The sequence below is a fragment of the Pseudorasbora parva genome, chromosome 10 (genome assembly GCF_024679245.1).
Source record: "Pseudorasbora parva isolate DD20220531a chromosome 10, ASM2467924v1, whole genome shotgun sequence".
Lineage (NCBI taxonomy): Eukaryota > Metazoa > Chordata > Actinopteri > Cypriniformes > Gobionidae > Pseudorasbora > Pseudorasbora parva.
The window spans coordinates 23,960,198-23,982,304 of NC_090181.1; the positions used below are offsets into that span (position 1 = coordinate 23,960,198).

The 22,107-nt window shown below is 41.7% G+C and overlaps 1 protein-coding gene across 2 annotated transcripts; it reads left to right on the plus strand.

The window, feature by feature from the left end:
* The first annotated feature begins 295 nt into the window (after window positions 1-295).
* Window positions 296-20,265, plus strand: LOC137091312 (solute carrier family 22 member 7-like). Of its 2 annotated transcripts, XM_067455609.1 has the most exons (10): window positions 296-403; window positions 5,284-5,673; window positions 12,970-13,073; window positions 13,201-13,355; window positions 16,641-16,809; window positions 17,326-17,449; window positions 17,547-17,656; window positions 17,756-17,970; window positions 18,674-18,782; window positions 18,868-20,265. In XM_067455609.1, the coding sequence occupies exons 2-10, from the start codon at window positions 5,284-5,286 to the stop codon at window positions 19,244-19,246; spliced, it is 1,755 nt and encodes a 584-aa protein (XP_067311710.1). In that variant the 5' UTR covers window positions 296-403; the 3' UTR covers window positions 19,247-20,265. The 2 variants fall into 2 exon arrangements, with proteins under 2 accessions (XP_067311710.1, XP_067311709.1); XM_067455608.1 differs by lacking the exon at window positions 296-403 and having other exon boundaries at window positions 5,260-5,673.
* Window positions 20,266-22,107: the final 1,842 nt, after the last annotated feature.

Sequence of the window (22,107 nt, forward strand, 5' to 3'; positions counted from 1 at the left end):
ATCGAAATTTTGAAAATTTTAGGCCATTTGTCAAGAATGGTAAAGTTTGAGAACAATGTAATTGCACCTGATCTTTGTGTCCATGAGACTTTTTAATTCTAATCCTGGACAGAACAACTTGTTTGAGTACAAACGGTTATTAAAATGGTATTGTGGCATAAAAAAATATTACTATAATTCGTTACATACTAATCTTGCCTCTATAATTGAAGGAGGCAGAAAGGGAGGAAAGATGAAGGGTGTTTGGGGAGGGGCTTTATTTAGCCTTTCTTTAAGAAGTACTGTTCATTGTTATCCTCCAATATTTTTCTGTCTGTGTTTTACTCTGCTTGTTGATGCTTTTTACCATCACTGCACTCTACAAAGACTGCTCATATATTTCAATAATCAAGCGGAAGAAGAGGTGAGTGTCTTTTTATCTTGTTTTTTAACACCGATGGCATAGTATCATGCTTTTGAAAACACAAGAATATTGATTGAAATAAAATACCTATATATTTTTAATCATTGTGATCATGAAAAACCAACAGCTTCACAATGGACAATTTTTAAGAACATTTTATTTTCATTTTAAATATTGACTGGAATAAAGTTAAATTTTATTCTTGACTGAATAAAGTTTTGGTTAATGTGAGGATATTTTCACAGAATCATTATTAGAGGATAAGCAAGTACAATCAAATTAAACGTAACACACATTTTGCAGTGTCCACCTTAATAAGTAATGGAATTAAACTTTTTACATCGAATAACTACTATTCTAAACTGTAATCATTCAGTCCATCTAGTGTGCGTCTCAACAGCTGTGCTCAGCATTCAAACAGAGTTCTGTACCCCCTGTTGTCCGTTGCCTGCTTTGAGGCTAATGTAGGCTGAAAGAATGAGCTTTAAAAGGGTTCATGCTGCTTCACAGTGTTTTCAGAATCCAACAACCCAGTAAGTTTAATAAAAGGCCCTTACAGAATCATTGAAATAGTCTGTGATGAAGTTGTATCGCATACAATGATGTCTCAATGATTTACTAATTGATTTATGATGAACTTATTTGTGTAGTTTAGTTCCCTATCGAGATGTCTCTCATATTGCGTATGGGAAAAGCTCCTTTTCTCGAGAATATGAAGCAAAACTTTATTGTTTAAAGGTATCTATGTAAAGCGCAGTGTCATTGTACAGCAATAGCATGGCACAAGGAGCGCTTTGATTGGCCGGGCCGCGGCAACTGCAGGAGCCTGAGGAAAGCGAGCCAATGGGGGCGCTCTAGAGAGACAGCCGAATAAGGGACTTAAATTAGCATACTGGAGGCTATATAAGACCCTGTTTCGCCATAGGTATCAGATTTTATCTCCTTCAGTGACACCGTCGCTGACCTCCGGAATCGAGCAAACCGCCGTCGAAAAGCAACCAGCGGAACTTCCCTGCAGCCCTGAGGACGCCGGATTCCCACCGGGTCTCCGCCTTCAGCCACCTGCATTCCAGCTGCGCCATCCGGTGTTAAATATCCTTTATTCTGTGTGTCTATGTTGTGTGTGTGTGTGTGTGTGTGTGTTTGTTGCCGCTGCAACACCCCTTCAAAGAGCTTACAGGCTTGTTCTAATGCGAGGACTCTCTCCCTCTTCTCTCGTTCCGCCGTGCCAAAGAAGGGCCACGGAAAGACGGAGCTCTCCTCACTCTCCCTCTTCTCTCGTTCCGCCGCGCTAAAGAAGCGCAGCGGAGAGAGATTGTTAGAGTACATGAACAAACTCAAGTCGAAGCTCTCTTCACTCTGCCGCCACCGCGATGCTTCTTTTCCCCGCCGCCACCACAGAGCTTTCCTCACTCTTCCTCTTCTCTCGTTCCACCGTGCCCAGAACCGTCGCGTACAGAGAATACTAGAGTAGATAAACAAACTCAAACTCTCATTCCGCCGCAGAGAATACTAGAGTAAGTTAGACGAGCGAACTCGGGCTCCTGGATATGTCGAGAACTTGGCTTACGTCACAGCCGTTCTCACTGCAGCGCGCGCTTACTGCCAAGGAAGTTGTAATGGCTGCCTTGTCATGACAGCGCATACACTCTCCACAGCGTGCATTCGCTGACTAGAGCACGAATTACGTCATAGCAAACACTCACTGTCAGAGCATAAAGGCGTCGTAATATGGCTGCCAAACCCTGCGCCTTTTTCACTATCATTTCTCCCAGGCCCCTCTATTCAGACGACTGGAGAGGTTTAAACACTGTAGGCAATGTGTCTACAATGTGCACCCCTGCATAAGCACTGTTAATTCAGCCCCACAAAATCACTCATATATCCTGCCGCGGCCGGATTACACCATGGACTTCCTTCTATTCTGCCAGTTCCCTTGGTACAGGTGACTGGAGATGTAAATATTGCAGTCAACTAGCCTGTGGTCAAATAGCCTGTCTGCACACGTGCTCTCGGTCTAGACTAGAGCATAATGGCATTGTAAAATGGCATCCATACCACCCGACCTTCCTTACATTCTCCCAGTTCCCTTAGTGACTGGAGATGAAATATTGCAGTCAACTAGCCTGTGTCAAACACTCTTGTCTGCACACTAACGCTGTGAGCGTTTACCCCTGGGGACTCACTTGCTGGCTTGTGCCGCAGGTACTGCACATTATTTACAACGAAACACAAAAGAGCTTTTTCTATTTAGGAAATGTGCCCACTTTACAGTCTGCACTACTGCACCCAAGCACTTTTCACAAAGCGCACTTGTGCTACGAGCACTATAAATGTGAGGCGCGGGCTTTGCAGTGGGCGCGCGCCTCACATTTATAGCGCGAGTGCGCTTTGTGAAAAGTGCTTGGGTGCAGGAGTGGTCGAGCCCTCAATGAGAATCAGTGTCAGTCACGTGCTTCTCACTGAGGTGTTGAAACTGTTAAAGGAGAGAGTTGTGGAAACAGTGCATACAACGCTAGCGAGTCAGGTTTTTACTGTCGGTAATTCCTCATCCCGAAAATGGATGGTGGTCTAAGGCCCATTCTTCAGACATCTGAACAAAGCACTTATGACATGCTTGTTCAAGATGCTGACGGTGAAACAAATCCTTGCACACATTCGCCCCGAGGATTGGTTTTTCACAATAGATCTTGAAAAAGCCACACTTTCACGTTCAGACAGCCCCACACAACAGGCCATTCTTGAGATTCGCCTTCGAGGGGCAGGCTTATCAGTACAGTATCTTTTCTGGGCACAGTCATAGACTCAAGACTCATAAATGAGCGGCTTACATCACAGTGCACACTTCAGAAGACAAAACTCGCTGCCCAATATTTTTCTCCAAATGCAGGGACACCCTGGCCCATGTTTTGTCCCAGACTCCCTCTATATGCTCCCTTCGATCGCGATGCTGCCGCAAACCATCAAGAAGATCAGAGAGACAGTATCCACAGTGCTTTTAATAGCCCCACTTTGGAAGAACCGCACATGGTTCTCCGAACTTATTCAGCTATCAGACACAGCCCCATGGCCCATTCCGCTGAGGAAAGACCTCCTCACGCAGGCGAAAGGGAAGATCTGGCATCCCAGTCCCAAGCTATGGGCCCTTCACGTATGGCCCATCAACGGGTATCCGGAAACCTCTCTGACAAAGTTATGAACACTATTTCGGAAGCTAGAACCCCCGCTATCAGGCGGATCTATGCTTTAAAGTGGTCAGTGGTTTTCTGACTGATGTGCTGCCCGAAACATCGACGAACACTCATGCAAAGTGGCAGAAGTGCTTTCTCCAAGAACTGTGCTTTTCTCCCTCTAAGGGCCCTTCTGCAGCCCTGTTAACACGATTGCTTATATTGCATTCCGCTTATACACAATCGTTCTTAAGCACCATTACACGCTACCATAGATCCGACTATGTCCGGTCAGGTGTTCAAACTAACCGACTCTTCCGGTTCTTCATTCCCCTTATGAAGCCCGCCTGTGTCTGTCTCTCTAGAGGTTTTTTGACTTTCCCTCATTCAGTTGGGGATTTTGGGTCAGTCAGCACGCACTGCGTTTTACATTGTGTTCCCATACACAATATGAGAGACCTCTCGATAGGGAACGTACTCGGTTACTTTTCGTAACCTCGGTTCCCTGAGAGAGGGAACAAGTATTTGGTTCTGTGCTGTGCTGGTGCTTCTCAGGTGTCGCTTCAGTCGATTTTTAAAACCTGATACCTATAGCGAAACAGGGTCTTATATAGCCTCCAGTATGCTAATTTATGACCCTTTTTCAGCGGTCTCCAAATTGACTCGCTCTCCTCAGCCACCCCTCTCCATAGGTTCCTGCAGTTGCCGCAGCCCGGCCAATCAGAGCGCTCCTCACACCGTGCTATTGCCGTGCAGCGACACTGCGCTTTACATAGATACCTTTATATAATAAAGTTTTGCTTCATATTCTCGAGAAAAGGTGCTTTTCCCATACGCAATACTCTTTCCCTCTCTCAGGGAACCGAGGTTACGAAAGTAAACAAGTACGTTTCTCATATAGTCAATGATGTAACCTATGTTTAGAATTAGATGGGTGGAATATAATTTAAAAATGCCTCTAGTCAATGATCCTTTTGTTGTTATTATTACACAACCACATAATGTACACTGTAAAAAAAAAAAAAAAAAAGTCAAAGCCTGAAAATTTTAAGTACAATCAACTTAGATGTTAAAGTTATTTCAACTTAGATTATGTTAAACTGATTTTAAACAATTAGTTACATCTTGTATAACAGTTTTTTCTTAACATATTCTGACGAGTTAAAACAATGTAAAAACATGTTGGCATAACTTATTGAACATATCATTTTTTACAGTGTATGTACATATAAATATAAATAAATATACACTACAGTTCAAACATTTTGGGTTGCTGACATGTTTTTGTAAAATATCTAGCTGTTTTTTATTTTAATTAATGATGTATTGTATTCCTGTAATGGCAAAGCTGAATTTTCAGTGTTGCATGATCCTTTAGAAATCATTCTAATATGTAGATTTGCTGTTTAAGAAACATATCTCAATATTATCAATGTTGAAAACATTGTGCTGCTTAATATATTGTAGGAAAAAAAACAATATTCTTTGATGAATAGAACTTTTCAATAGAAATATTTTATATTAATGTAAATGTCTTTCCTATCACTTTTGATGAATAAAAACTTAATAAAAGTATTAATATCCCTTTTTTTTTTTTTTACTAACTGATGCCAAACTTTTTAATGGTAGTATAAAAGTCGTCAAATAAATATTAGGCCTAACCTTTATATCAGTTATGACATATTGATGTTTTATTGTCTGAAATTCCAGATGACAATTAAGTTTGACAGCATTTTGGACGAGGCAGATGGGTTTGGCCGTTATCAGATTGCACTGCTCTTTCTAATGTCCATACCTCGTATCACTATCCCATGTCACTTCCTGATGAACAATTTTATCGCCGCCATCCCGTCTCATCACTGCAACATCAGCTCTCTGGATGCTGACGGGATCCTTGGGAATCTGAGTCGAGAAGAGAGACTGACTGTCAGTATTCCAGTGCAGGAGGATGGGACTCTTGCTTCCTGTCATATGTTCTCGCATCCTCAGTTCCACCTGCTGTCAAACTCCTCCAGCAGTCCCTCAGAGGTTGCTGTAGTGGAGTGTCAGAATGGATGGGAATATGACAACAGCACGTTCATCAGCACTCTCGCCACACAGGTAAAGTCTCCTGATGGCCCACTATTAAATGTATTAAAATGCACTTAAAGGGGTCATATAATGGTACATGCACTTTTACAAGCTGATTGTATGGAAATGTGTGTTGGCAGTTCGACGCCCCTCCCACGATTGTTGATTGACAGCAACGTTTCAACACAGACCCACCCTGAGTGAGCTCATCACAGTCCACTACTGTTGTGGTGTCCTGTTTTTGGTTGCAATAATGAATACAGCATTTTGATGTTCCTAAATCCAAACCGCTGAAGACGCAGTGGCTGAGTTTTGTTTTCGAAGGGAATATTACCCCGATCAATGGCAATGTTTTCAAGTTTGCACCGTGCAAATCATTTCTCACCAGAGGGTCAGTATAAAGCAAGTTTGCGGTACTAAAGATCGATACTAACAATTTGTGTTCCTGCTGCACCTCCAGAAGAAGTGAGTGTAACGTTTGAAACGCTTGCATCATGATAAATGCGGCTAAAGTTTTCAGGGTAAGTTAAATCCAGAGAAGATGGCGCCTTTGTTTGGCATAACCGTTGCTGCATCACATTTATGTAGTTTTTATTTGTTTGTTTTCATCTCTTTTATGGTCACATCAACCCTGCCTTTAAACTACTGTGCCACTGCTGTTTCGACATATGATCATTTCCCCCTGAGTGTATATGGAAGGACTTGTAACAACTGGAAAATTTATAGTCAAACTTTTCCGCCCCCGTTAGTGTGTGTGACCAGCCTACATAAATTTTTGTTTTTCGTGGTAATCCCAAGAGGAGACGAAGGAGAAGAGACTGCAGAGCTGGCATTCAGGTCGGAATGAGACTGTCTTCATGGATGGGGTGCCCAAGCTTTTTTGCGGGTGGTGGCTGCATTGACTGCTGCCTGTTTTTCCTCGGGATGCAGGTGCTCACTGGACGAGATCTCCTTTGTTCATCGTGGGCCGGTGGAGGAAACACTCTGGAATTGCAGTTTGTGGCCGACCTGCCTAACCTCAGCCCCGCTGGAAACCACATGATTGTATCAGGTGTTTGCGTCCACTACAACTTGCCATTAAGGAGACCGGCTTGCCATCATCGCACTGATAAATGCTCATTCCATCACTAATAAGGTGCAGAAGGTATGTTTCTAACAGAAACGTGGCAAAAGGATAAGGAAGCTGTTCATTTAAATGAGCTCTACCCTGCAGGCTGCTCTGTGATTGGGACACCTCGAATGCTGCTGTATATCGTGACAGATTCTTATGCAGAGTAATTCACTACGAAACCTCCTCTTTAGAGTCACAGATGATTAAGGTTGGTTCTGTTAATGTATTATTGTGTGGTAATTTACCGCCCTCTTGGTCCTACAGGCATCTTCCTTACTGATTTTACAGATTTTATAGATCCTCTATAATCAAGCTGAAGAAAGTTTTAATTATTGGAGATTTGATGGTATTGTATGTATTGCAGCTACAGATCTCTTACCCATTACTGACTGACTCTTTTAACTTTATGCAACATGTCTCAGGACCTACACGGTGCACTCCCTGGACCTTGTTTTCTCATTAGGTCTAGAGATAGTAAATGTGTGTGTGGAGGATGTGCATGAGTGATCATTGTTGTTTTCTTTAACCTGAATTTACCTCAGGTCTCGGGACCCCTCACCCCGAGAATTAAGGCTCAAAGGAGAGTTATTGACCAAGATGTTGCTTGGAAGTTTTCTGTTGTTTGAGCCATGCCGACTAAAGGGTTGCAGTGATGCAAATGTGTATGCTGAGTCTTTTAACAGTTAATGTTTAGCTATTTTAGATGAAGTGGCACCTGTGAACTCAAACATTGTTTCTCTTAAAAAGCCCTTCCCCTGGATAAATAAATCTATCCAGAGTTGTAGAAGTAAATGTTGGAAAATAGAACGCTTATGGAAAACAACCAAACTCGAAGTTCACAGGCTCTATTTTAGGGAATTAACTGCTTAAATGAACTTCTGAAAAGTGCTAGAACTAAATACTCCTGTCATCTAAGAAAAAACACAAATTCTTGTTTGACAGCATAAACTGTTATTTCAACATCTGTCCCTCCAATTGCAGTGCTCTCTCCATCAGACAGTAATGCATTCCTTAACTTCTTCTGTTGAGAAGATTAGGGATATTAGAGTTAGTATCTTACCTCCTCCTGCCTGTGTATCAAGGCATGTACCTTGGCTCTTCCCCATCCGTGTTTCTCTTTTAAATTAGTGACATTGCATAAGGTCACCACTTTGCTAGATAAGCTGAAACCTTCTTCCTTTCACAGTGATGTTCTCCCGACTATGCTGTTTAGGCAGGTTTTTGATAGTATTGGCCCGTGTTGTAGAATTTATCAATAATTCTCTTTTAACTGGTGTGGTTCCTAACTTCTTTAAGCATGCTATTGTTGAACCTGTTCTTAAAAAGCCCAGTATAGACCCACTTCAACCCATCATAGGCCTATTTCCAAACTCCCCTTTATGGCTAAGATTCTAGAGAAAGTTGTAGCAGAGCAACTTACTACTTTCTTAAAGTTAAATTATATTTATAACAAATATCAGTCAGGTTTCCATAAAAACATTCTATGGAAACTGCATTAATTAAAGTCTTGAGTGATATTTTGATGTCAGCTGATTCTGGGAAGCATACCGTGTGTTTTACTGGACCTTACATCTGACTACATGATCTAGTAGGGATATCTAAATCAGCTATGAAATGGTTTACCTCTTATCTTTCCGGTAGAAGTTTTGTTTTCTTTATTAATCAGATCATGTCATATACTGCCGGTTTATTGAGTGGTGTACCTCCGGGTTCTGTCCTGGGACCGATTCTTTTCCTTATTCTTTCCTTTACATACTGCCGCTAGAATAGATAATTGGCCAGTTTATTGATGTTTCCTATCATCTGTATGCAGACGACATTTAGTTGTACTGCTCTTTTACCCTACTGAGTTACATAAACTGTTTTCTTTGATCAGCTGTCTGAGCAGTATCAAGCAGTGTCTAAATGATAACGTTTTACTCCAGAACTCAGCTAAGACTGAAACACTGATCATTGCTCATGAGCAAAGCATCCCTCAGATAAAACAACATATTGGTGCCCTAAGCTCGTCTGTCCAGCCGAGTCTTAGGAGCCTAGGTGTTGTTTTTGATTCGGCCATGTCTTTGGAGAAACACTCGAATCAACTTATTAAAACGTTTTTTTTTTTCAATTAAGGAACATTTTGAAAAGATGAGCCTTGGTGTCAAAGGCCGAATTGGAGATGATCATTCATGCTTTTATTTCATCTCGTTTAGTCTATTGTAACAGTTTTTTTATGTGTCTAAATTTTTGAAAGATTTTTGTCACCTCCAGACTGCCCAGAATTCTGCAGCAAGGCTTTTAACCTACACCAGTAAAATGAGAAGGGTCCAGCTGCGGCTTGGGCGTTCCGATCATGAAACAAGAACGCCTATCGGACGCCTGGGCGTTCCTGGTATCATCTCATCGACCAATCGCAATGAGTTTCTCAAGGCACATGGGTATGATGTCATATGATGTCGTATGATGTCATATGCGTTATCCCCCCCCGCCCCCCAACCAGTTCAGTGGAAATGCCCTGCAACCGATTCTAAACATTTCATTTGGCCATGTCAATCACAATAACGATTGCCTACACCCCACCCTGATCCCTAAACCTACCCATCACAAGAAACATTCTGCATTTTTACATTTTCCAAAAAAACATAATTTAGTAAGTTTATAAATCCATTTACATTGTGGACACACACACACACACATAATGGTTCATTTCGGCATAGACATACACGCGGAATCACATACGGTGACGATGGATGGTTTAGGTGTAGACTAGATTCACGCGGAATCACACGGCATAGACATACACGTGGATAGCTCAAAATGCACGCAGATAACACGCCACTTGGCTTTAGAAAGTGTCGTGTAAGTTCTGCATTCCTGTCCGATCTTCACAGTGATCTGTGCAGGTGTGTGTTCTCCCTGGGCGTCTCAGCACTCTGCCTGAGTTACTCCTCTCTAAAAGAGCTGCTTCTTTTTAAAGATGTTTCGCCCGAGCTCCGTTCGCGCATTCATTCCCTCTACCACACCCCGATCTACTGTCTCCTCGTGAGGCAGTACTTTGGCTGGTGATCAGGGTAATCTGAGGCTGTCTGTGTGGGCCAACCCGACAAGTATTCCTCGGGCCACACCCCCCTCTTCGGTACTGCAACCTGTGGCTCTACCAGATGTTAGCGCTGGTGTTTCCAGGTTTATCAGGCCAGGATGCTCAGAGACATGCACAAGCGCAGTGCTGACCCTGCTTTTGTGCATGAGCTGCGCATGGCCACTGACCTCGTCCTATAGGCGACGAAAGTGACCACGCAGGCTCTCAGGTGATGTCCACTTGTGTGGTCCAGGAGCACCGTCTATGGCTTAACCTGGTTGAGATATGTGAGTCTGATAGGACCCGCTTCCTAAACGCTCCCGTCTCAGCGTTTAGGAAGCGCTGAGACGGGAGCGAATGGGCGAATTCGAATGGGCTATTCGGCGGGGTGGTTGAGGACTGCGCCCAACAGTTCTCCGCTGTGCTGAGACAGACTGAGGCTATTAAACACATCCTGCCCTGGCGGCCCGCTGCTGCTTCCACTTTGCCGCTGGCCCAGACGCCTCAGTCCTCTCCCCATCGAGGCCGCAGCAGCAGCCTTCACCTGAGCCGAAGTGCGGAGGTGTCCGCAGGAGGGCCGCACAGCCTGTCTCCGCCCCAAAGCCGGCTAAACAGCAGGCTAAGCAGCTGACCGGAGATAGGCCGCTCAGAGGTGAACTGTCCTGCGTATGGCTCCCTTCGAGCCACTGCAGACGGTGGAGCTTAATTTCCTGTCAATGAAGACAGCGCTTCTCTTTGCTCTGGCTTTGATCAAGAGGGTAGGAGACCTGTAGGCATTTTCAGTTGACGAAGCGTGCTTGGATTTTTTTGCCACCCAACGGGAAATGTGCCCAAGGTTGCTACCACCCCCTTCAGGGACCAGGTGGTGAACCTGCAAGCGCTGCTCTTGGAGGAGGCAGCCTCGGCACTGCTCTGTCCAGTACGCGCCCTTTGCGCTTATGTAGACAGGACGCAATGCTTTAGGACCTCAGACCAGCTCTGTCTGTTATGGAGGGAAGCAGAAAGGGAAGGCTCTCTTCAAGCAGAGGCTGTCTCACTGGATAGTGGACGCCATTGTCCTGGCTTACCAGGTTCAGGGCTTGCCATGCCCCCTTGGGGTAAAAGCACACTCCACTAGAAGTGCAGCTGCCTCTTGGGCTTTAGCGTGTGGAGCCTCGCTGACAGACATTTGTAGAGCTGCAGGCTGGGCAACACCCAACACATTCACTAGGTTCTATAATCTGCGAGTGGAGCCTGTGTCCTCTCGTATACTCGCCCCCAGATGGCCAGTGACTGGACACACGCTGGTGTCTTCGCTTGCTGCGCCATTCCCCTCCAAAAACGGACTGGATATGTGCGCTTATATTCGCTCAGGTGAGCCTCCCCGAAGGCCCTGAGTTCTTCCAGCACTGTTGATGCCGGCACCAGAGTGCATGTCCGAATGGTCCCAGCCCTCGTGCCGCAGGCCAACCGTCACATTTGTATTCTCCACGGTAAGTCTCCTTGAGCACGTGTCTTCCCTTGGCAAGACCCTTGCCACCCCTGGGGTTGAAAAACGTTTCCACCTGTGGCTGGATACTCCAGGTTCTCCGTATGCACCCCATACGTGGGTCATACGTGTATTCCTAAGTCCTTCCTACGGGTAGGGACTGTGATTGCATTTCTCCAAGTGGAATATTCTTCCCAGTGTACCTTGGTATATGAGCCGGCCCCTAGTCATGTTAAACTCCGAGGCAGGGTGCACAGGTCAGCCCAGGACACTGGAAGACAGCCGCTGTGGCGTGATTAGACTGGGATCCCCATTTTGTCAGTACTGATGTAACTTGTAGTGTACTGACTGAAAGGGAACGTCTCGGTTACGTATGTAACCCTCGTTCCCTGAAAGAAGTGAACAGAGACATTACGTCCCCATGCCACATCCGCTGTACCGCTGGTATGGCCAGGGTGGTCGGCCTCGGCTCCTCACCCTGCTATGCAACGCCGTTTATACCCATGCAGTGGGGCGGGGTTGCATTAGGCAAATTCTAATTTCAAATTCTAATGAGATTGAAGGCAGCTGGCTTTCTAAGCGAAACCCCCATTTCGTCAGTACTGACTTAACGTCTCCATTCCCTTCCTTCAGGGAACGAGGGTTACATACGTAACCGAGACGTTCTTACTTTTAGAGTTCTACAAGGACAGGTGCCTTGTTACATCTCTGACCTGATACAGCTGTATACGTCCTTACATAGTCTAAGATCAACAGGTCAAAGATTTTAGTTGCCCGCCACACACACTTTAAAACTAGAGGGTTACGTTCATTTCAAGCTGTGGCACCAAGACTGTGGAATGCATTGTCTTCTTCCTTACGCTGCCTGGACTCAGTGGACATTTTTAAGACACAGGTGAAAACTTCTATTTAGGCCGATCTTTTGTGCATTTCTGTTTATTTTTAATTTCCATTTATTGTTTTTGTTACTCATTCTGATTAGGTACTGTAATGTTTTTATAAATGTTGTGTATTTCCTCCTTTTGTTGTGAAAAACTTTATCTGTGAAAAGATCTACACAAATAAATTTTACTTACTTAAATTACAGCATTCTTTCTATGTATGACGTTCTGAATATAATTCATAATCCTAAATTTATAAATGTGGGATTATGATTATAAACGTGGGTTCATAAGGTTATTGTGTAGTTACAAACTGATGATAAAGTTAAAGTGCTAACACCACACTAAGCTTACTTTTGTAGATGGTTTATAAAGGTCTCTATTGAAACATTCCTGTGGTGACCCAATGTCAGTGCTTCAGCCCGACTGTTATATACCTGTTGTCAAGGCAACACTCCACATGTGTGTGTCAAAACGCCCCACAGAACAAAGGGGCAGGGTGAGCAAAGCTCATTATCATTTAAAGTCGCATGCACTGAAATGGCTTGCTGAAAACAGAGCTGTTTTTGACCAGGTAAAATTTGTGTTTTCTTACAATACTAATGAGAATTTTTTATTAAAGTATATTACAAACTTTTAATTTAGACAAGAATCATATTAACTTGTACAAAAATGGCATTATATGACCCTTTTAAATTTCAAGTAGTATGTTTATATTTTATCTTTTTGTATTGTACTAAAACATACACAGATATATTTTTTATACATTTTCTTCCTGTTTTTCTCTCCTTAATTTCTCAATCAGTTTGATCTAGTTTGTGACAGGAGGGGACTGGCCAAAACATCAGCCACCATATTGTTTTTGGGCGTCATGACTGGAGCTGTGTTCTTTGGAGTGCTCTGTGATAAGTAAAGTGCCAATATCCTCCATTAAGAATCATTCACCAGTGTGATATAGTTTAATGAAACATATCATATAATGAATGCAGTATTAAATCTCTGACGGGTCATTGCTCATCTATGTGCTTTTTTTCAGGTATGGCCGTAGGAGCATGCTGCTGTTGTCATATGTGTTAGCTATAGTGTTTAGTGTTGCTAGCGCTTTCTCAAGCACCTTCATCATGTATGCTACCTTCCGCTTCCTGACTGGATTTGCATTGACGGGAATCACCAACATATCATTCGTGCTCAGTAAGTATGGTCTGAAACCTAACTGCCTCAATTCTTCTTTGCTATGTATTTTTCGTCTCTATTGTATCCTGTGGACTCTTAAGGACATTAAGCCATTTGTCAAGTCTGAACACTTTAGGGTCCAAAATTAAAAGAATCCAACAAGGTCAATAACAGTCGTCTGGCTGCACTGCCATTTTCGGATAAGAACAAAACTTTTGGAGCTGGATGATGATACTGCACTATATAAATGTGAAAAGGTTCACCACAAAGTTGCAGTTTTTATTAAATATTAAGTAGGCCTATTAAAATATATATGTTTTATGAAAGAACACTTTTTTCTCTCCTTTGTCTTCTTGAAATAAAAACATAGAATGTGTTCATTTTTGTAGCTTTTTTAAATTTTTGTAAATGTTTGTGACATGTAAATATTTTCGAGCATGCAGGCTCTTTATCAGTAACCCGTGTGAGTCCATTATTTAATCTTTTGCATAATTTGGAGTTTTATACCGACTTTTTTCAGTTTTTTATTATTTATTCTGTCGAGTTCCAACCCCTAGTTTTTTTTACACTGTATTGGACCAGGCCTGTAAATAACTGAAGCCTCTGCGCTTCGATCGCCCTGGTGGCCAGTCCCAGTATAGCCACCCCTCCGTGTTTTCTAATGGAAGCGAGAGAAACTAAACAATCAAATTAAACTTCAAATATTTTCCCTCAAAGTTAATGTCATTGTAGGCAGTTTTTATCATGATAATTTAATTTCAAGTTTAGTTTTAGTTAGTTATTTGGTGCTATAAAAACGGGGTGTGACCTCATGACAGTTGAGATCGATGACTTCTCTGAGTGAAGTTGTAACTGAGGAACTAACAGACTTTTTTCGGGAGTTTTTTGGAGCAGATTAGAGCTTTAGCTTAATTTCCATAACTGTTAATTTCACACCAACATAATTAATCGTTCTGCATCTGTGAGATTCTGGGCGGGCTTTTGATTCGCGGCTGTACTTCCTGCTCTCTACTGCACAGACTCCGGTCCCGAAATCACTATTGCGCAGACTCTGTCCCAAGGTGTCAGCGCTGTGTATGAAAGCTTCAACTCTAGTCAGTGGAAATGGATGAAGTCGCGTCATCCATATTTTTTTCCGGTCTATGTATTGGACAGGTGATGACCAGTGCCTGGTTTTCTCCACAAATACCACTTAGAATTCAGGCCTAAAAGTTAATACCAGAGAACCTTATTTCTCACCATCTTGGAGTCCTTCAGTTGTTGTTTTTTATCACATTTCTGTTTGTGATACAGTGACGTCTAAGGGCTCGAAGATCACAGGCATCCAGTATGGTTTTCCGGCCTTGACCCTTACGTACAGAGATTGTTCCAGATTCTCTGAATCGATGGACGATATTATGCACTGTAGATGATGATAACTGAAGTCATGAGAAGTCAAACTGTAGAAGTCATGATAAACTCTTTTCTGATATTGATATTGGTCCTCAATTTTTTTGCCGCAGTATTGGAGGAATTGGTGATCCTCTGCCCATCATGACTTCTGAGAGACATTGCCACTCTGAGAGGTTCTTTTTATACCCAGTCATGTTGCCAATTGACCTTTTTTTTTTTTTTTTTGTGTATTACGTGGGGGAGAGGACGCTGGCGTCGTCTGTTCGCCGCTTCTCCACCCACAAATGATCATGTTAATGTACTATTAGATTTAGATTTTATTTTATTTCCTTATGTTTGTGACTAGTCTAACAGTCAGAGCTACAATTGGGGCTGTTGCTGATTGCTGGCAGCCACTGAGAGGACGTTGTTCCTCGTTTCGCCGTTTTCCACCGCTTCTAATGTTTACGTTTGAATTGCTGCGGTTGGTTGGTTCTGGTTTGGAGGACATTTGATGTTTCTCGCCGCGACTGCTCACTGGTGGTCTCCCTTGGGCATAAGCTGCATGGTGGCTGAAGTTTGCACCGGGCTAGCGTCATCTGGGCCATCGTAATCGGCGTCCGGCATGATGTTGGGATGTTCCGCTTCTCGGCTGCGCCGCTGTTCCGTCCTGCATTGCGGCCGTGGAGCGGCTTGGACTTCTGCGCCGACCCCGGTGTGTCCACAGAAGTGCCCGAAAAAATTGTTCTGCCTCCTGCATGGTGCTGCGGTGATCCCCATCGTTTGAATCGTCATGAAGACCCATCATCTGGTCTTCAGCTGTCTGCCTCGGCGATGTCATCAGGACACTGCCGCTGGGAGAAATCTGAAACATGGAGTGGACCACAGTGTGCTGCGGAGCTAACAGAGACTTCCACCAGCTGTTTTCTGTTCACCATCAGCTCTGTTTCTGTTCACCATCAGCTCTGTTTTCTGTTTTCTGTTCTGTTTTCTGTGTTGGTTGATTGTTTGTAGTATTCTATATTTTTACTTGTTATTCATTTTTTGTTGTTATCCCCCCCCCCCCCCCCCTGTTGCACTTTGAGATTCTTCGGAATGAAAAGTGCATTATAAATAAAATCTATTATTATTATTAATAAGTTGAAAACTGTAATTTCTCTCTCTCTCTCTCTCTCTCTCTCTCTCTCTCTCTCTCTCTCTCTCTCTCTCTCTCTCTCTCTCTCTCTCTCTCTCTCTCTCTCTCAAAAGATGCACTTTTACAAGTTGATTATACAGCAATGTGTGTTGGTAGTGACTGTACACAACCATCCTATAATGATAAAAATCCATCAAGTTTTTTTTTTAAATCTCCTTATATGTTTTCACCTGTCTGAAATCAAGCCGTTCGATGTGTGACGTCACACAATCGGACACCACTCCCACGACTGTTGATTGACAGCAGCATTTCAGCTCAGAACCGCCCTGAGCGAGCACAAGCTGTCCGCATTGTGGATACGCTGGAGCAGAATGGCGTCTAAGCGATTGTGGTGGTCTGATCTTGGGTGTAATAATGAACACAGCAGTCATTTTGATGTTGATATATCTGATATATCGAATTGATACGGTTGAACTTGCACAGATGGGTCCTGAGAGACTCGCGTTGTCAAACTTTTTCCTGTTGTCTAAGCAACGCTTCACACTCAAAGCCCCCACAGAACAGAGGGGCCGGTTGAGCAAAGCTCATTAACATAAAAGGCACATGCACAGAAATGGCTTGCTGAAAACAGAGCTGTTTTTCACCAGGATAAATGAGTGATTTCTTAGAATACTAAATAGAATTTTAAATTGAAGTATATTACAAAGTTTTAATTTAGACACTAAATAATCATATTAACTTGTACAAAAATGGCATTATATGACCCCTTTAATGATTACATTTGATCTGTTCTGCAGATGTTGAGTGGGTGGACACTAAGCACCGTACATTTATCGGCGTGTTCAGCAGTGTTTCCTGGACTTTAGGCAACATGCTGCTGGCTGGTTTTGCCTATCTGTGCACTGACTGGAGGATGCTGATTATTACTGCCACCTCTCCTATTCTACTTGCTACAGCAACCTGGTGGTAAGGGAATACCATTATATTTTATGAAGTCCCAAATCTTCCTTACTGCCAGAGCCTGTTTGTAATGTCACCATGTTATTTCCTCAGCTGGAAAGTTTGTTTTTTATTCTCTCACACATCACATCAGTAAACGCAACAATAATAAAACTTTTAGTGCTGCGTACATACAAGAGCACCAGCACCCCCCTTGTCCTAAAAGAGCATAGATAGGCCCATAAGTCACTCACATTGCAAATTACATAATAGTATCTAATAGTATTTAATAGTAAAACTCTCCCTCTCTTATAAATGAAAATAAATTTCTATTTGAATATATTTTACTGTAAAATATAATTTATTCCTGTGGTGCAAAGCAGAATTATCAGCTTCATTACTGCAGTTTTCGTCACATGATCCATCAGAAATCATTCTAATTTGCTGATTTACTGCTCAAGAAACATTTGATATACTATATATATATATGGATAAATGATTGAAAGAATCACGATTGAAAATGATTGGTTAATACTTTAATAGGTGGATCCCTGAATCAGCGCGATGGCTGATAACCAATGGAAAGGCAGAAACAGCATACAAGTATCTGCAAAAGTGTGCTACTTTTAATAAGAGAAAAGACTTCACATCTATAGTCAAGCCAGAGGTAAACAGTTTCATTCGCCATCTATGTTTGCTATCATTTAAATATTTGAAAAGAACTTATTTCAACAATAACACCTTTCTTTCTGTTTCTATCTTAGTCTCTGTCCACTGTGTCAACTTTGGTTCCACAGGGCCACAGTTACACTTACTTAGACCTAGTCAAAACCCCACAGCTAAGGAGACTCACACTCTTTACCGGAATAGTGTGGTAGGTTTTTGTGTGTGTACTTTATTTTAGAACCGAAGAAAGTCCTATTTAGTGATTATGTGGAAGCAATGAGCCTTCATTCATCTTCCCTTTTTGTAGGTATGGAGTTGCTTCCACATACTACGGCATCAGCCTAAACATCACCGGCTTTGGGCTCAATCTTTACCTGACGCACTTCATTTATTCAGCCATAGAGGTGCCAGCAAAAATCCTCTGCTACTATAGTCTCAACAATGTCGGCCGTAGAGTCACTCAAAGTGGGACACTGGTGCTCACAGGATTTTGCATACTCATCAACATCATCACACCTACAGGTTTGTAGATTAAATGTGTCTTTTCAGTTTAAAGCAAATAAGCCCTTTAGTTGCCAGTGCACTTGCGTGGTTCTAAAAAAATACAACCAAAAACAAAACTATGGTTCCAATAGGGTAAAGGCCAGCAGGAAAAAACTATCCTAAATACAAATTATAAAATAAGATACCAAAATACATATGTGCATCCGCTTTCAAAAGGGGTGAGAAAACACTTGTTGATGCTGATGTCAAAAGCCATACAGCAGCCAAACTCTATTCATTTTGAAACATGGGATGATTGTCCATCCTTGAAAATCATGAACAAAATTATGCAAGCCTAGACTTAATAAAACACAGGTTCCCTCACAACAAGAATAGACATAGTTTATCATGACCACAATTATTTTTGTATGACAAATTATTTGCCTTTAAAACCACTGAAATGGATATATTAAGATATTTAAAAACCAAAAACTCAATCATTTCAATTTCACACTTGGTAATATTAAGAAATTATAAGGAAATTTTCTTTTTAAGGATACATTTTGATACTGTTTTGTGTCACTCTGTGGATCGACGTAGAACCGTAAATAACTTTTTAAGAACCACTGCTTTGCAAAAACTGTTTTACCCATCTTTTATAATTCGGCATAGTATGTGAGGTGTTATTTGGTTGCCTGATGCTTTTCTCTGACCTCTTCCGTGTGAATGTCTGGGGTTTTAGAATACTGGACTTTTCGGACTGTGATTGCAGTGTTGGGTAAAGGACTTTCAGAAGCTTCGTTCACAGCTGTCTTCCTGTACACAACTGAGCTCTATCCTACAGTCATGAGGTTAGAATCTACCATGTCCCCTTTCAAATGATTAAGCACACTCATTTTTGAAAATGCTTCTGTTATCTCCCTTTCACATCTATAGGCAGAATGGTCTTGGCTACACAAGTTTTATGGCACGATTGGCTGCATCCATTTGTCCTCTTATCATGCTCTTAGTAGACATGTGGATTCTCCTCCCAGAGATCATTTTCTGCACAGTGGCCATCTTTTCTGGTCTCATCGCTTTGCTTCTCCCTGAAACCCAGAACGCAAGATTACCAGAAACCATAGAAGATATTGAACAAGGTATAAGAAAAACAAAAGCAAATAGACAAAATGCTTTCACTTTAGTTTGTTATATTGTATCCTTTTGTTTGCCTTATTTAGTTTGTTTTCTAATTTTAAAATTCACAATAATTTGCTTTATTACAGAAAGAGACCTGTCTATTTCACAACAGAGGATCAGAGTACCGTCCCTTTAAATTTGCCCATCTCTACAAACTCAACCCAATGATACAAATCACTTCAAATGCACAAATTATAGTAACAAGATTCATACATTTACTTGCCATCATATCCCATCTTTTGATATAAACAAAACATGGTATACTGATTTACTTGTTTTTATAACCTCTAGGAATCGAGAAATCAATGTCAGTTTTTGCCCATGCATTACCTAGCTTTATATACATATTTAGTTAATCAGTTATGCTTTTTTACATCTTCAACTTTCAACTAAATTTTCATGAATGTAATGTTGCTGTTTGAGCATGAATAAAGGTCTCCAAAGTTACAAAGCACAAAGTCCACTCCAAAGGGAGTTATTCTCTTTATCAGTAAGGATGGTTTCTCTCCCTTAAAAGCCTTGATTGTAGTCTTAAGTTTTCTTCTGGAAACACACACATCACAATATCCCTCATTTGAATTATTTCTGCCCAAGGCATATGCAAAAAATAAATAAATAAATTAACAGAGGAGGAGCAATAAAAGGGAGGAGGCCTGAATGAGTAGTGTGTTTAAAGGGGTCATATAATGCCATTTTTGTACAAGTTAATATGATTCTTTAGTGTCTAAATGAAAAGTTTATAATATACCTTAATTAAATAAATTCTCATTAGTATTGTAAGAAAACACTCATTTTAACCCGGTCAAAAACAGCTCTGTTTCCAGCAAGCCATATTAGTGCATGCGACTTTAAATGATAATGAGCTTTGCTCACCCCGCCCCTCTGTTCTGTTGGGCGTTTTTGACACAACACAAGTGGAGTGTTGCCTTGACAACAGTAAAGGGTATATTTTGGAGAAAGAATGTCAACAGGAGTCTTTGAGAGTCATCAGATTCGGACCCGGAACAAAATGATAGCCCCAACGAAATTCAAAAATTAAGGCTCAAACAGGACATTTCTGAATGGTTGGTTAACGTAATGTCACTTTGATCTATCTTTGTATGTTCTGGTAGGGTAACGTTAGCGTAGTGAGATACAAATGCTATGTGTTTACTGATGTATATGTTAGTTCATTGGCAGACTGATGTTACAACTAATGCCAATAAAAACTTTTTTTCCGGTAAATATAGGCTTGTCAGTAATGTGTAGCATTATCTATGCAGTGTAATAACTGTTACAACACATTTTTTTGTGACTTAATCAGTAACAGACACTGCTATAAACCATCTACAAAAGTAAGCTTAGTATAGTGTGACCCCGTTAACTTTATCACCAGCGTACACAGTTTGTCATAACCCAATAACCATAACGCATTGTTAATTATAAACGTGGGATTATGAATTATATTGAGAACGTCATACATAGAAAGCATGCCGTAATGTAACTTACCCTGTTAACTTTAACTGCATTCATTGTGACGCATGCAAGCGTTTCAAACTACGCTCACTTCTTCTGGAGGTGCAGCAGGAACACGAATAGTTGGTACTGATCCTTTTTGTCAGGAGCAGCTTCTTAGCAAAACCTGCTTTGTACTGACCTTTATACTGCTTATAAAGCAGTCTGGTGAGAAATTAATCACACAAACATGAAAGCATTGACGTTGATCCGGGGGTACTATTCACTTTGAAAACAAAACTTAGCAAATGCATATTCCGCTGTTTGGATTTAGGAACATCAAAATGCTGTGTTCATTATTACACCCAAGAACAGAACACCACAATCGCTTAGACGCCATTCTGCTCTAGTATATCAACAATAGTGGGCTGTGATGATGATGATGATGACAGAGCTCACTCAGGGTGGGTCTGTGTTAAAACGCTGCTGTCAGTTAACAATCGTGGGAGGGGCGTCCGAACATGTGACGTCACACGGTCGGACGATTTGAGACAGGGGTAAACATATAAGGATATTAAAAAAAACACTGGATGGATTTTTTTTTAATTATAGGATGGTTTTGTACAGGCACTGCCAACACACATTTGACAATTTAGCTGGCCAAACATGCATCCAAATGTATGCACTTATATACAGTTGTTTTATTAGATTGTATTCCATTCCAATGTTCCTGGTAGAGTTTGAGAGCAGACAGTGTGTTTCACACAGCTTTATGCATTTAAAAAAAAGCTTTGATCAAAGGTGCACTATGTAGTATTTTTGCAGTAAAATATCAAAAAACCACTAGGACAGTGTTATATATTTTGTTCAGTTGAGCACCTACAATATCCCAAATGTGTCCAAGTGTGAACAAGTGAACGCACGGAGTAACGTCATAACATAATTTTCAACACACTTAAATGTATCTAATATGATAAACAGAGCTCATAATCATAACTGGAAGAGCGGAAATACTGCAGGCGCCCGGCGAATGTGTCCCGTCCCGTCCCGTCATAATAAAAGTCCCGGTGTTCGTGAGCCATGTGTTTGTATAACAATCTCTCCAGCGGCCGTGCTCAGCTCCACAACACTCGGTCCTGCTCTGCTTTACACTACAGTAACGTTAATAACCGCATCCATGAACATGATTTCTGCCCAAGTCCTATTTTCCACCGGCTGTGAGGTGAAGACCACATGTCCCAAGATGCTACGCTCAAACTGTGCGTCATCAAACTACACATTTGTTTTGAATAGGTGCCCTCCAGTGGACGGAAAGTTGCATAGTGCACCTTTAAGCTTTGCTGGACCTGAACACAATTTATGTAAGTTTATGCTGCCACATGTTCAGTCCTTCTAATAATTGTACTATATCACTGAACCTCTAGATGGCAGTAGTGACAGAAAAAAAGAGTAGTCGTGGCTTGCAGTGTTGTCAAAAAAAAAAAGAGATCACACATTTGGATACAATTTGTTACATCATACACCAAGAACTGTAAACTTTACATTACTGTTCAAAAGTATTAT